At 49.7% G+C, this 15,540-nt stretch overlaps 1 protein-coding gene across 1 annotated transcript; it reads left to right on the forward strand.

The window, feature by feature from the left end:
- The first annotated feature begins 24 nt into the window (after positions 1-24).
- RAB5C (RAB5C, member RAS oncogene family) lies at positions 25-14,459 on the forward strand. Its single transcript, XM_040617159.1, has 6 exons — positions 25-166; positions 9,612-9,856; positions 10,939-11,090; positions 11,983-12,105; positions 12,901-12,994; positions 13,414-14,459. The coding sequence occupies exons 2-6, from the start codon at positions 9,691-9,693 to the stop codon at positions 13,527-13,529; spliced, it is 651 nt and encodes a 216-aa protein (XP_040473093.1). The 5' UTR covers positions 25-166; positions 9,612-9,690; the 3' UTR covers positions 13,530-14,459.
- The last annotated feature ends 1,081 nt before the right edge of the window (positions 14,460-15,540 follow it).

The following is a 15,540-nucleotide window of genomic DNA, read 5'->3' on the forward strand; positions in this document are numbered from 1 at the left end:
GGCTCCAGCGGGGCGGGGCCCGCCTGATTGGCAGGTGCCGCTGCCTGTGGCCGGCGGGCTGGGAGCGGAAGGGGTGGGCGGATCCGGAAGCGGAACGGGTAAAGGCGGAAGTAAGGGCCGGGGCCTGCGAGACTCACCTGCGGTGGGGGGAGCGGCGCTCCAGGCGGTGAGTGGGGCTGGCGGGGTGGCTCATCCCGCATCTCTGCGGCGGGGCCTGGCGCGGCTCGGTGCCGAGCTCTGCTCCGGATGGGGCCTGGCCTGCGGACCCAGCTGCCTCCGGGGCCGTGTGCCGCAGAGCCGGCTCCCCGGGAGCTTGGCCGGCTGGGGCAGGCGGCCGCGGGGGCCCCGCGGTGGGAGCGGCTTGGGGGCGCCGCTGTACCGGGTGGGGCGAGGCTGCCGCGCCCCGGCTGCGCCGTGAGGTTGCGTGAGCCGGGCTCTGGAGCGAGCTGGTGCTGCCGTCAGCGGGACGGGGGACTCCGGCCTCCGTGGCTGCCCGAAATAACGCCCCCTCGCCGGGTCCTGGGCGAGCCGGACCCGCCGGGTGTCCTGGCGAGGCGGGGGAGCGGCGCTGCCGCCGTGCACCGACGGTCCGGCCTGGCGGAGCGTGGCACTGACTTCACAGGGAGCCGTACCCGGGGAAGGGAGCCCGCGGCGGAGGTGACGGTCTCTAACTCGAGGGGAGCGCCGTGCCTGCCCGGTGAGGGCTCAGCCCTGCACCCCTCCGGGCTGCTGCTCCCCGTACGTCGGAAGGACTCCGTAGCAAGTGCCCGCTGTCGGTGCGCTGTGTCTGCCCGGCTGCTGTTTCCCAACTCCTTTGTCTCTCTTGTAGCACCGACTGAAAGTTAAATGGAATTTGGGGAAGGTGTGGCACCTGTAAGGGCAGCGATGGTGTAATGTTCTGTCGTAGCTACTCAGCTGCTGAGGTGGGAATAGAAACTCTAGAAGTCTGAAAGCCCGGCCAGGTTCCCGAGTAGAGAACTGTCTAAATGAAGGATGTGACTTTATCTGCTGAAAATAGGTTCTAGTGGAATGGAGGCTATTCTGGATTGCTGCTGGTGACAAACGCAGCCCCTGTGCCTCCCCAAGGGGCGCTTGTGAAGTGAAATGTTGTGCTGCAGGCTCTTGAGTGAGGCTTAAAGTCTGCAAGGAAGCTTTGTAGCTTGTCTGGAAGGAAACCCAGCTGCGTTCAGATGCAAGGCCACCCTCGGATCTTCGGCACGGGGGGAGAGACCACTGCATGTAAGCTGAGACTGTAGTTGGTATGTGATCCTGCAGAGGCTAACAGTGCAGATGTAAGTGTGAGCAACAGGTTTGTTGTGCTAAATCCTGTGGAAGTTGCTCGACCCTTGTTTCTGGTAGTGCTCAAGGTGCTGCTAAAACTCCTGGGGCTGGGTAGGAGGCTGTGAGGAGCAGTGACAGTTGTAGTTGCCCTCTGCTAACTGACCATGACTCTTGCAGTAAACTGGTCTGCCAGCGAGACTAAATAAAGTGTTGACCTGATCTCAGCTGACCTTTTAGCTTGTTGCTTTTGTACGTGGCTGTCAGAGTTCTGACCTTGACTGTTTCCAGGCATGTAAGGAAATCGGAGGGAAGAGAGTACACCAAGGTACTATTTTAAGTCTTAGGTGGAACGACTCGCATCTACTATTCTTAGGTTTTTGTGTGTGGTGGGTCAACGTATATTTGAGCTGCCCTGGTTATAGCGGAACTGATGTCATGCTTGGCACTAAGTTAGGACTCCTGAGCCTACTCTGAAGGCAGGACTCTGGAGCTTGGTTGAGACCAAAAAAAGAAAGATGCTTCTGATTCATATTGGCTTGACACGCCGTGCTGTCTGAGTGAACTTTCTTGGAATATCCTCTTAGATATTCGCTACTACCTTGACTTGAAAAGTCTTTTCTATTTTTTCAGCTTAACTGGATAATAAGGTGAAAGAACTGTGACTGGAAAGGGTGAGGAGTTCAGAATAGTGTGTGTAGGCAGATCCAAGACAATGTTGGCCTGAATGCGTTCTTGGAGTGAGGAGAGCAGGTAAAGCATGAATCTATAGAGACCTCCAAGGTTAAGAAAAGCAATGCTTAGATTCAGTAACTGGGACTCGGTGCTCAAATAATCTCAGACTTAAGAATTCTTGAATCTCAACAGTATGTCTGAACACTCAACTACTCATAGCAAAAACCTACCTCTAGAGGCAATCTTTCCCTCTAAGATACACGGGCTAATTTAGATGACATTGGCTTTAAGATAGTGCCAGGCGGTGTAGGTCCCTCGAGGCTGTTTAAGTCTGTGCTGATACCCCTTCAGGTGAGGGAGCAACGCAGGCAAGATGAAGTGGGACTCCTGAAGAAGGGTTTAAATTATCAGAGAGCAGTAAGGGGAAGGCTAGCGTGATGTGTGGATATGAATATAGTAAAATAAAACACTTGTTCAGCTTTACTATGAAGCAAGTTGGGTTTAGGCCCGTTTGCTTTACTAGTGAAGCCGATAGGGGGCTGGGCAGTGTCTGAAACAAAACACGCTAGTAATGTATTCATGCTTTGTGTGCTTGGCCAAACTTAATTGTTGTGATGACAATTATCTCCCTCACAGCAAAGCTCTTCTGCATCTAAAGAGGGATCAGCTCTGGAATTGCTCTAGGTCCTGCTAGTCATTCTTCTACAAATCGCCATAACTTCTGAAACTGCTGCGTGTTTAGTGGATAGGTGGTCATGGCATTTCGCTGAAAAGGGAGGGGGAAAGAATGCCAAGTACTTCTAGACACAGGAAATGAAATGGGAACGCTTCTAATGAAGCGGGTGTAGCCCAAAGTATTTCGGTCAGCATACTTAAGAGGGTAGAATGTAGAAATGGTGGAGTCAGCGTTTTCTTCCCTTGGGGTATGAAGTTTGAAGTCCTCTTATGCAAGTTCTGTTACGTCATTAGAGTAACTCTGTTAAAACACTCCAAATGCTAGCCAGAAACAATGAACCCTCCTGGAAGTGACCGTGTGGGGAAGAATAAAGCTTCATCTAAATCCTAAAAGGAACGCTTTCCTCCCCTGGAGCACAGGAATGAACTGCTGGAGTAGTTCTACATAAACAGATAAGAAAACACTGGTTTTCATGTTTGCTTTTGTTTGGTGGAACTCCAAATAAAGAGCTACTGGAGGCAAGAGATCTTTGTGCAGCCTGGAAAAGATATTATGAAGGTCACTGATTCTTTTGCAGCAAAGATGGCAGTTTTCTGCTTTGCATCGTTTAATGATCATACCTTCTTCATGAAGAGTAGGTGCAATCTAAAGGCACGTGTTGCTGGACTTCTGGTCAGAATTAAGCTGTGTCTTTTGAGGGCATGCTGAGCAGTGGACAATGTCAAGAACAGGAGTTAAGAGCCTTGCTTGCAGAATTAAAAACTTGATGGTTTTGTTCAGTTCATAGTTAGTTGGACCAGACTGCACTCATGACTTACCCCTTCAGCCTAGCTGTGCCTCATCTTCTGTGAAATAGGGCTACGTTTTTGCAGTATCAAGGATAATTGAAAGTAGGTAAGACCCCCCCAGGAAGGAGTTAGTGTGAGGACTGGGAATATGGATGCTCCCTCCAGCTAGTGAGACACTTAATGAAATGAAGGTGATGCAAAACTCTTCCACAGAAGTCTTTTGCTGCAATTCATGCCTTGATAATACTTGGTAGAAAGCTGCTGCTTCTCATTCTGCTCTTTTTAAAGCAATCTTTGCAAATGTATTGTCTCCATAACGTGGTTAAAGTAGAGCTTGACTGAAGCAGTACTGAAAGCTTGCGTTCATGGGTCTTCATCACTCGGATCTGGTGTGAGTTCTCACCATGATGTCAACACAAGTAGAGGTTTGGTGGCCCTTGTTAGAACGTGAGTTCTGGTGTTATCCCTGTTGCGTTCTTGATACACGAGGACCAGGCAGAAGCACTACACCTCAGCTTCGTCTCACTGTCTGTGTTCAGCTGTGGTGATCTAGTAGGATGCTAACTGCAGTTTTAAAAGCAATTAGTCATGCTGTTCTGCAGAATTAAAACTGCCACTGGATTAGGCATGGAACTTCCTTCTGCTGCCTGTGTGACCAATGTGGTAATAACTCTTGTTGCTGATACCTAGTCAGCTGTCTCTTGAGTATTAAAAAACCGTAGCCCCAAGGTAGCATCAGTAAGTGTGATGCCTTTTTACCTCATGAGGCGTTTTTAAGAATTCCTGGTAAAGAATAACCACTTAAACCTAGGAAGCCCTTTTGAGGGGAGATGTATGGGGTTAAACTGGCTGGAAAAAAGCTTGAGGGAGCTTGATCACTTCCTCTGACCAAAGTTCTGCACTTCTCGACTCAGTCGTGCAGGCTGTGCTTTTTAGCTTGTCTTCCAGAGTCTGATCAGCTTTGCAGGATGCACGAGTGTTCCTGCCTTGATAGTTTCCTAATGGCCTTAGAGCTGACTTGCCCTAGCTCAGGCAGATGACATCTAGCAAATGAGATTTGGTCTTGGGCTGTATACAGAAGCGTTCTGAGTTGATCTGAACTTCAGATGATCTTGTGCAAGTACAGCACTGCCTGTCTGGATCTCTGGCTTGGCCGCTTGGGCTCAGCAGAAACTTGGTCTTCATCACAACTCCTTGTCTTGCCTCAAAGGCTTTGTTAATCCAGCTTTAGAGGTGACCGAAGGGAGGTGGCTCCCCTCGCTGTGCTTGGCAGCTGTCCTTCCCAAGCCCAGGCTTCAGCCTGCATCGGGAAGGGATGGAAGAGCCTCTTCTGCTGGTGTGCCCAGCTGGGGGTAACTGTGTGTTGTACTGTCCAGCTAGCTCAGCTGCACGGAGCATCTGTGCTGGATTGAGTGGTAACTGCAGGGTAGTGGCCTTGAAATCTCGGATAGAATTGTTTTTGAAAAGCTGCTTTGAAAAACAGCCGGCTGCTGGGGCTGCTTCAGAGGCCGGGGCTCTGCAGATGTCAGGAAACAGATGCGTGTATTAAAAGCATGAAAAGGAGCTGGTATTAAAGATTCTGCTATACTTGGTCAGGACTGCAGCTATCAACAAAAAGTAATTTAACTTTTTGCCAACGTAAATCCTATTTGCCTCTAAATTAAAATGACTGTGCCCAAGTCTTTGGGAGGCTAGGGCATGGGACTCTGGAGAGTTGTGACCAACTTGTGATAGTGTAACAACCATAGGAATACTTCTGGAACTGCTTGCTGGGCCGATTTAGGTCTGTGAATCTACATTTTAAGGCTGTAGCGCAGCTCCTGACAACCGTGATGACTAATTCCCTAATTTAGAGCTGTTACTGAAGCTCCAGATAATAGCTTTACTGATCAAGAGAGTAAGTGCTCTTTGTTTGTAAAGGGAAGTGCATGTTGTCTGTAGAAAGATGAAGTATTAAAACTGATCAGACCATGGGGCTGAGGGACTGAGGTCTGGACTTCAAGCCTGTCTCTTGGCTCAGCTCATTTCATCTGTAAGAGCTGGGTCTGCTCCTCCTTCCTCTGCAGCATGGACCCCGCTGCAAGTAAGGCTTTTAAAGTTTGCTCTTGTTTATCATATTAATATGTTGGAAAATCAGGCTGACGCTCCGTGCTATGCTGTTCTGGGCCGGTGGAGCCTGTGGGTTGTTCAGGTGGGTCCTGCACTTGCTGCTGGGCAGGCTTGTGGAAGTTGCTTGTGAATCTGGGTCCTAAAGGTGACTTGCCAGTTCTGGGTGGGAGCAAGGTAGCACAAGGTTCCTGCTGGCGCTGGCCAGCTGCCCATTCAGCCTTAGGTGAAGCAGAACCACTCGGTAACTTCAGACTTTCTTTGCCAAGGAATTCATGTAATGCTGTCAGCTATTTAACAAGATAAATACTTTACTGGGGCTTTTGTCTTGAGTATTTTGATTCTAAGCCAACAAATCCCCAGAGAAATGGCTTCTTGCATAGCTGAGAGCAGAAGCAGCCCTCTTGGGTAACTAGATTCTTCAGGATTGGGTTTCTAAATGTCACCAGCTGCGAGTAGTTCTTGCTGCTGGGTGGACATGGGGCAAAAATATCAGATGCTGTAACTTCTGACACCTAGCAGCTTCCCTGTGGTAGGGAATCTTGTGAAGCGATTGTCTCGTCTGGGGGTTAACATGGGGATCTGGTAGTAATTGCCACTCAAAGTCTTGAATTTGGTATTCATGGAAGTGTACAAGCCCCTACAACAAGTCCTGGCAAGCAGGTGAGGTGTTGAGGGGCATAAACTGCAAAAATGATAGACCTAGAGTTCCTGGTTGCAGGGACAGGTGTTGAAACTTGTCTTTGATCTCCAGAGACTGTTCCAAGTGTTTTCAATTAAAAATATGGGTATTTTTTTCTGTGTGATGCAGAGCTCCTGCATATGCCTCAGTAAGCAGGAGGCGGGTAGGGTAAGCAAACAAACCAGCATGTCCCTTTTTATGGATCTTGTGGCATTATAAGCTGCTGTGTTTCACTAGTTACAAGAAGCTAGTAGGAAAATTAGTACTAGTTAATCTTGATTAGATGAATACCCTATCATACCCTTCCTTCTCATGGCCTTGACTACTTGAATGAGTATGGCAAGCTGCAACTTTTGCTTTTCTGCACAAGATCGCTGTAGCTTGGTCGGTCTGTGTTTACAGGGAGCAGGAGGGGTGCCTACCCCATCCACTCTGGAAGAGGGGGGAATGAAAGGCTCCGTGAGCATCAGAAACTGCTTCATACAGCATGAAGCACTCCCTGTTTCTCAACCCGATATTCACTGGTTGGTGTGGGCTGATCTAGCGCAGATCCAGGCTGTATAATTTAGTTGGCTGTTATTTCTGTGTTCAGAGTGGAGTTCTGTTTGACAGGGATCCTCAAAGATGCTGGCATTGGCAAACGGTGCCAAAGTAATCATCCCTCGAAGGAGACTTCTCACTGTCTACAGCTTTGGTAGCCACCTGCTTCAGTTATTTGGTCTTGCTGTGAACATGTGCTGAGTTGTGAAGCTGGTTGTCCTGTTCTCATGTATGTTCTTAGCCCACGACCCTCAGCGATGAGTTAGTCATCTGAACTTCCACCGAAGTATCCCAAAGGTCTGGCAGCTTCTCAGGTGGACATGAAGTCATGCAATCCTGCAGCCAGACTTCAAACCATCTTTAGATTATGATCAGGTTGTCCATAATTAAGTGGTCAAAGGCTCTAGCTGCTTGAGTGCTTGCTCTGATCAGTAGCTCTCGGTGAGAAGTTGGACATAGGGATGTGCTTGCCTAGGTAGTTCGAGTTCACATAGCACAACCAGATGGCAAAATGAACAGAGATCTGTGAAATATAGGTCACGCTAAGACTTGAGGATGTCAACAGGCTTGTTTCCTTGTTTTGCTCTGGGAATCACCCCTATCATATTTCAGGAGGTCATAACTCAGAGGCGTGATTCACGTGGCGTTTAATGTGCAGAATGTTAGCCTGAACCGGTGGCAGAGCTTGTGTACTGCTGATAGACTGCCCTGGTAAATGAATGCAAGGTTAAACAAGCAAAAGTTGTTCCCTTCCAAACTCTGGCTGGAGGAGAAACTGTAAAAGGTGGAAACCTTTTCAGGTGGGTAGAGATACAGAGCTGCTGATGGGCCTCTCAGATGCGGTGGTAACCAAGCAGCTCCTGGCCAGAGCTGCAAAATGCTGCTTCCTCACTGTCCAGAAAAACAAGTTGCTAATTTGCTTCCTATCAGGCTTTCTCATCCTGTCAAAACAGTGTTTGTCCTTTTTCAGAAGAGAAGGTGGGAGTCCTGACTAGCCTTTGCAAGGACCCAGCTCTGAACTGACTTAACCCAGGACTGGCCAGGCCACTCAAAGCAGTGGCTTTTTCACAACTACTCCTCGTGGGTTCTTTCCTACCTACAGTGAATGGTGCTGGCTTAACAGGAGCTTTCTGACTTGCCTCCTGGACAAAACAATTTGAGGTTGACTGTCTCTGTAGGTCAGAGTATGCTCAAGAGCTTTTGTGTTTCAAAAGCTGAAGAGGTTCTCCAGCTGATAAGCTAATGAGCGGCTGCTCTGGATGAGCCCTTGGACTGGAATGGCTGTAGGTTTCCTATCGAACTAGGGAATTGAGTTTAAATGTGAGACCTACTTAAAGTAGCCTCACAGCAGTCAAAACTGGACAGGTTTTGCTCTGGAAAGCAGGTATTCAAATACACTTTTGGTAAGCCTGTGTACTCGGGCAAGCCTGAGCCTTGTTCACAGGACACTCCCGATGAGATTTCAACTTGCTTTAAGTTTCTTATTCACAGGAATCTGATTTTTGCTGGGTAAATGCTGGATCTACTCAGAGCATACCCGGAGTCTCCTTGGGAATGCATGCAGAAGATGGAGAAATTGGCTTTCAGGGGATTTTTTGCAGTTGTCTCTGTCAACGAGAAGCTTGAGTTATGAGAGCTGAAGGAAAAGTGGCGATACAGAGCAGATGCAATCAGTTGTAGCATTTCTCCTTGACAGGGAGTGGGGCTTGTGATGGGTACAGCAAGTATGCCTAAATCTGTGTAACTGTGTGCTTTGAAAGGACTCCTGTTGTCTGCTGCAGGCGGTTGAGCTAACTGGTTAAGAAGGCACTGCGACTTCACTGGTGGTTAACTATGGGTGTAAACCAGCTTGTCTTGCTGTTCTTGCAATGGTTTTGTGCTTCTGCACAGCTCTAGAGATTTGGTGCTGGGGAGATGGGGTGGCAGGTCTGATCGTGGGTGATGCTCCCTGTTTGTGCTGCTCAGCATAGCTGGATTTGAATGGTCGTGAAGAATGTGGCCAGTAGCCTGGACCTGGAATGGTTGGGGTTAAGGGCACTGAGGCAGCCGGGCAGGGTGTGGGAAGTGTCAGGTATTGCCTCGGCGTTTGGATCAAGCTGTTGAGACTGTTGGGGGTCAGTACCCCTTTGCAGCAGGGATGGGGGGGAGTTGCTTTTAGCTTCTGAACAGGCAGCTGGTGCCCAGAGAGCGGCTGCTACCAAATAACTTTGCACCCTGTGACAGGCTGCTGGGTGGCAATTCAGAGGTGCCCCTTGGGACTGCTCTGAGGTGCAGTATTTAGTGGGTTGGTGTGAGTGCTTCTAAACTAACTGCATCTAGAAACTCCCTTTGTCTGAGTGCCTTACGACCTGAAGGGCTGACACAACTACACCCTGTAACTGCTTACGTGTGGCAGTCATCCCTGTATTGCATTGATGTCTGAAGTTGCTGCCTTATGAACTCGGAGGTGGAAGGAGCTAAAGGTCAATCTGTTACCTCCACGCACTGCAGTAATTGTTGTTCATAGACAAAGCTCTAAAACACCAACTGGTGTGCTGAGTATTCTTTACTTGCCTCACCCTAGCAAGGTGTGTGCAATGTCCACACATAGTGGAAGTGCTGGAGGGCCCACTGGTGGGGAGGAAACCTTGTGTTACCAATATCCTTTCTCTGAGGAGGCTCAGAAGACTTAAGGTCCTGCTGAAGGAGTTGCTGACTGACAGAAACTGCCCAATAGTGCTGTGGTGCATGCAGCTGATAACTTTCCACTATAGGAAGAAGTCACCACCTGCCTGTGCTGATGGTGGTTGGAGATCAAACCCACCCTCTGGAACTGGTACGGCTGGTCCATGAGCATGTCACTAACTCCGACTTCTTCTTCCTCCAGTTGCAACCTGCCTCCAGGTGGATCCCAGTGCAGAACCTGCAGCATCCTTAACTCTTGGCACTCCTGCACTTAGGCCACAATGGCAGGTCGAGGTGGAGCTGCTCGACCGAATGGACCAGCTGCTGGAAACAAAATCTGCCAGTTTAAACTTGTTCTCCTGGGAGAGTCGGCAGTGGGGAAGTCCAGCCTCGTCCTGCGCTTCGTGAAGGGGCAGTTCCATGAGTACCAGGAGAGCACGATTGGAGGTGAGTCCCAACTCCAGATGCCTACGGCTAGAAGGTGCTGGCCTCCCTGATGCAGTCCAGGGTGTCAGAAGTAATAATGGCTGTTTCAGTCTGGTCTGGGGTTTTTGCTATAAATAGTCAAGCAGCTAATGCTTCAACTCTTGGTTTACAAGTTGTTTGTTAGTGTGAAGATCAGCACAGCAGAGAGTAATGCTATGGCAACTGTGCGCTCTGCCTCTAAGGCGTCTTTGCTTCCAGCGCTTGAATTCCTGCTTCTAATTAGAACAGAGGCCTTCAGCTTAGTTCATAGCACTTAATTATCTTTTCAGACCATGACCTGGGATTTTGGGGCTGTTTCCAGCCTGATACTATTAACTACTTCCACAGCTCTTTCAGGTCTGGTAGTTCTTTAGCTTGAAATAGTTACCACAGTGTCACCAGTCAAAGGTCAGTCAGCACCTGGGTCTCTGGGCAGTAATACTAGGTGTGTACTGAGAAAAAGCTTGATTCGTCCCTATAGTAACCCATGCAAGGAGTAAGTATAGCTGTAAATATAGCTTATGGGCAAGCAAGGCATAATGCTGTGCTGCAGAGGGCTATGTGGGCACTCTGCTGTTCTGCTTCAGTCTGTGTCCAGGGCTGCTTGCCTTTATCCTAGTTGTAATGCATGATATTATACTTGCTGGAACAAGAAAATAACCAGTTACACTGCACCCCCCCAATTTAGTAACTGGGCTGACTTCAGTGCTTTGGTACTGTGGTGCTTTCCAAAGTTAATCCCAGCGATGCTGCAGCTGTACTGTATGATCTGTGGGAGGAGGCTGCTGGGGAAGGGACCGGCAGTGCTGCTGCTCTGGTGGCTGACTGCTGCCTGGGCTCAGGGCCACCTTCCCGTCGGCTCTGTGGTGGCTCTTGGGTTCCTGGGTGCAAGGGGCTTGATGATGCAGCAGAGCTGCGACTTCCACAGCAAAGGGCACTGCACTGGCCTCTGTCTGGGGCTTCTACTCGCTCCCGTGCAAAAGCAGAACTGCTCCAAGCTCCTGGCTCTTGCTTGCAGGGGCTGTCCAGCTGGAGGTAAGGCAAATGTGCACCTTCTTTTTCAGCTGCCTTCCTAACACAGACAGTCTGTCTGGATGACACAACGGTGAAGTTTGAAATATGGGACACAGCAGGACAAGAGCGGTACCACAGCCTGGCACCGATGTATTACCGAGGTGCCCAGGCAGCCATTGTTGTCTACGACATCACTAACACAGTGAGTACTTCGTAGGGCTGTGTTGTGGTTTAACCCCGGCTGGCAACCCAGCCCCATGCGGCTGCTCTCTCACTGCCCCTCACCCAGAGGGATGGGGGGGAGGATCGGAATGTAAAACTCCAGGGTTGAGATAAGAGCAATTTAACAGGTAAAGCAAAAGCTGCGCACACAAGCAAAGCAAAGCAAGGAATTCATTCACCGCTTCCCATGGGCAGCAGGTGCTCGGCCACCCCCAGGGCAGCAGGGCTCCGTCACACGTAACGGTTAATTGGGAAATGCCATAGTGCCAGATGTCCCCCCCTTCCTCCTTCTTCCCCCAGTTTATATACCCAGCATGATGCCATGTGGTATGGAATATCCCTTTGGCTACCTTGGGTCACCTGTCCTGGCTGTGTCCCCTCCCAGTTCCCTCCAGCCCTCTCGCTGGCAGGGCCCAGGGAACCAAGAAGTCCTTGATTTAGTATAAACATCACCCAGCAACAACTAAAAACGTCAGTGCGGTTATCAGCATTGTTCTCACATCACGGCCAAAACCCCGCACTGCACTGGCTACTGAGAAGAAAGTTAACTCCATCCCAGCTGAAACCAGGGCAGGCTGTCAGTGTTTACTGGGGAGGTGTCTGTGCTTGCAGTCGATGCTTCTGGGATCCCTGGGAGAGTGTCTGGGTTCAGAGTCCCTGCAGATGCCTGCCTGCAGGTCCAGAGTTCCTTAAAAACTGCTAATGGCCTCTTCCTCGGTTCTGACCGAGGCTGTCTAAGCTGATAAAGGATCCTGCTACAAAGTGCTGTAAAGGCAGAACACTTCTTACAGGAAAGACTTGTTCTAATCATATCTTCACTGTGGATTAGAAAAGGCTGCCCTTCCTGACTGCTGCCTCCTGTTTGCTTCCAGGACACATTTGTACGAGCCAAGAACTGGGTGAAAGAGTTGCAGAGGCAGGCTAGCCCCAATATTGTAATTGCACTAGCAGGAAACAAGGCAGACCTTGCTACCAAGAGAGCTGTGGACTTCCAGGTGAGTGGGAATCTGGATCAGTTGTTACCTGAGCAGTCAGGAAAGCAGGTTTTTTGCTTAAGTGGGGGAGGTAGTGGCTATGTGCAAAATGCTTTGAGGGAGAGTGGAAGTCAAGATTGATGCTGCTGAGCACCCCAGCATGCCACTTAATGTGAACTGTAGCCTGCCTTTCCCGTGCGCTCCTTTCACAGCACGTGTAGCTCTGGTTGGTAACGGTTATGACAGATGTGGAGAATAAAGGCCCGCAGAGCACAGGCTTTTGTCTTCAGTCTCTTCTGGTGCCTTACTCATCTGGGGCTGTCTTCAGCAGGGTATGAAATGGTGTCGTTTAGATACAAGACACGTGGAGGATCATTCCCCATCGTTCTCTACTCTTCACAGCTCTTACTTTGTCTAAGGCAAGCTTTCAAGGAGAAGCTCTTATCTCAGACCTCAGCACAGGATTGCTTGTGGTGCATCTACAGGCTGTATTACTCTCCCAGCTATCCAAAGTACAAGGTGGTGTGCTGCTTGGGACGTGCTGTGTCTGCGTTTGGCTGAAGTGGCTCACAAACAGCCTGTGCTGCTGTACGCCAGTTCGGCTGCTGGGACAACCAGCCATGCAGCATTATCAAGGGTGTGTGTCTCCCAGCTGTCCTGGCCAGATGAGGTCAGGGATTGGGGTGGGAATGATTTTCTTGAGGTGGGACAGAGTTTTTCTGCAGTGTTTACTTTGCCAACAAGTGAAGTGCGTGAAGCCTGCTTGGGCCTCCTCCTGGCAGGATGCCTTTACCACTCTAATGTGATTGTTTGTAGGATGCACAAACATATGCAGATGACAACAGCTTGCTGTTCATGGAGACATCCGCAAAGACAGCGATGAATGTGAATGAAATCTTCATGGCAATAGGTAACAGCTTGTGTGCAGAAGGATGGCTGGAGCAGCTCTGACACCAGCAGTGCAGCTCACTGGAAACCATGGTTGCTCCCATGTCAGCCAGGGTCTGGAGGCTCTTACTGGAGCAGATGACCAGTTTGCTGCACTGGGGTGTACGGTCGCTCCCTGAGTGTTTGGAGCTTTTGCCTTGCAAAGCCTGGTCCCTCTCTCCCCTTACCTGGGGTTGTGAGTAAGGAAGGAGCGGGGTTGATGACAGCCAGAAGTAGGAGAGGGTTGGTTTGCTGGACTCGTGCTGCTAGCGGTGTCCAATCCCGAAATCCTTAAGAGGTGAGAGGGCTTGGGCCAGAGCAGGGCTGAGCCCAGCTGTGCTCCGCAGTGGGAAGGAGGCTGGTCTCTGCAGGGGAGCTGACCAATGTCTTGTTTCTTTCTAGCCAAGAAACTGCCAAAAAATGAACCCCAGAACGTTCCTGGTGGCCCAGGTAGGAATCGGGTGGTTGACCTTCAGGAGAGCAGTCAGCCTAGCAGGAGCCAGTGCTGCAGCAATTGAGCAGCCGTTCCCACCTGACGAGCCCTCGAATGACGTGACTGGAATCCACGCTAACAATCGCACTTACCGTAGAGCGGCTGCTGCCGGTGGCTGCTGTGATTTCTCCATCCCTTTCTGATCATAGGCTGGAGGAAGTTCTTCCACCTGCACCTTTCTGTACAAATACTAATTCAATTCTAAGTCTTAAGTCACTTTTTTAATATATGAACTTCTGCTCTTCCCTCTTCCTGGTGGTGGTGGATGCATGACCTGGTGTCTGCCCAGCCAGCTCATCCCTTCCTGTGGGTGAGGGCCAGCAGCACCCAGGTCCCACAGTACTGTAGTTCACTATTGGAAACAAAGGGATATTGAGACTAGACAACCTTGATTAAAATTACCCGTGTGTAAAAGCTAAGGCTAATACCAGTACGATACGCCTAGAACAACCACTAAACTGTAGCATTATAGTGACAAACTCTGGCTTTTCAGCCACTTATTGACCAAATCGATTATGAGTATTCTGGGGTGGGGCAGAGGGAAGCAAAACCGGTTTCTTCTGTATTTTGTATTGTATGTTTCTTCATGTAACCAATCAGTATCTTGTCAATATAGTACATACAACTAGCTGCCTGTTGTCTTTATTTGTGTTGGACTCTAGCATGCCAACTCTTCTTCTTTTTTTTCTATCTCTGGTTCTGTTGTAATGCACTAATCCTGTTGCAACTTTTGCAAAAATCTTGTATAGAAAATTGTCCTTTTTTTGATGGTTGTGATGCCACTAATGTTGTTAACCCTACTCTAGTGTGAATACACATGGTTTACTGATGTACAGAGGTGGGGTGGGGGAAACCTCGGATAACTTGTCAGTGGAAACAATATGTATTGCAAAAGCCTGTAATTCCACGAAGTGTGAAGGGAGGTATTAAAATGGCTTCTGTTGCCAGACTCTAACTGATGTTGGCTGCTGCCTAGTGCCTAATGCAATGTCTTATGCATACTGGTATTTAAGAGGAACTGTCAACTTAGTCTTCATCACAGACTTCAGTTTTGTGTGATTAAAAAAAAAAATTTTTATAAACCTATCATAATCAACAATGTTCATGTTTCTTAATCAGCTCAAACCAGAAGGGGAGCGGGCCAAAATGTAACAGCGGTGCCGGAGGTAGAGATGCACTAGGCTGCTTGTGGTGTGTACAGCACCCAGCTCTTTTGTAGGGAGACGTGACCTTCCTTCCCGGGGCAGGGAGGTGCCTGGACTGCTTGCCCTTGGCCCTCTGCCCGAGTCCTGCAGCTCCAGCTCCTCAAGGGGCAGGAACTCCTTACAGCGATGCTGCAGGTGGCTTGGTAAGCTTGTGGTGTGCTGCGTAGCTGCATGTGAGGAAGCCTGAGGCAAATAGGGGAATTACTTGTTGCTGAATATTCTAGGGGAGCCATCTACGGTGCAGGTTGGGGGGAGCTGGGGGAGCAGTATGCAGAGGAGCTGGGCTGGACAGGCTTGGGAATACTCTGCTCAAGTATTAATGAATAAAATGCCTCTGTCCCTGGAGGGTGATGATGTTGAAAGATGCTTCTCTCATGTCACTGCTGCATGGACTAATGAGATCCTTACACCCATGGGTGAGACCTGGAGTCGGTGTGGAATGCGGAGCCACCCCCTTGCAGCTCTACCGCCTGTGCTGCTGGGCCGGCACCAGATGTGCTTGGGAGAGCTTGGAGATTGTGATGTGCTGGTTCTTGAGCCTGCTGCCTCTCCTCAGCTGCGTGGCTGCTGCTGGAGCTCTGCGGGGGGGTACAGCTACGATTGTCCCTGGGCTGGGCTTGCCCGTGGCTTGCAGGGTTGGGGCTCTGAAAGCTCTGCTGAGTAGCTGCAAATAAAGTTGTCTGTGTGAACAGCCTTGGCTCATGCAGGCTTCATCCTCTGTCTGGGGTCTTGGTGCTTTTTGCTCATGCTGGATTTTCTTAAAATCCTGGAAGCAGGAAGGGGCTCGAGTTCCTGACATCTGGCTGGAGCATGGGCTGTGGTGGCCTCAGG

This window comes from Falco naumanni, chromosome 18 (assembly GCF_017639655.2).
Source record: "Falco naumanni isolate bFalNau1 chromosome 18, bFalNau1.pat, whole genome shotgun sequence".
NCBI lineage: Eukaryota > Metazoa > Chordata > Aves > Falconiformes > Falconidae > Falco > Falco naumanni.

Bases quoted from the DNA above. Each gene is read 5' to 3' on its own strand.
- RAB5C (XM_040617159.1), top strand. From the start codon at position 9,691: ATGGCAGGTCGAGGTGGAGCTGCTCGACCGAATGGACCAGCTGCTGGA. The intron at 9,857-10,938 runs GTGAGTCCCAAC...CTTCTTTTTCAG, and splicing joins CCAGGAGAGCACGATTGGAG to CTGCCTTCCTAACACAGACA. The intron at 12,995-13,413 runs GTAACAGCTTGT...GTTTCTTTCTAG, and splicing joins TGAAATCTTCATGGCAATAG to CCAAGAAACTGCCAAAAAAT.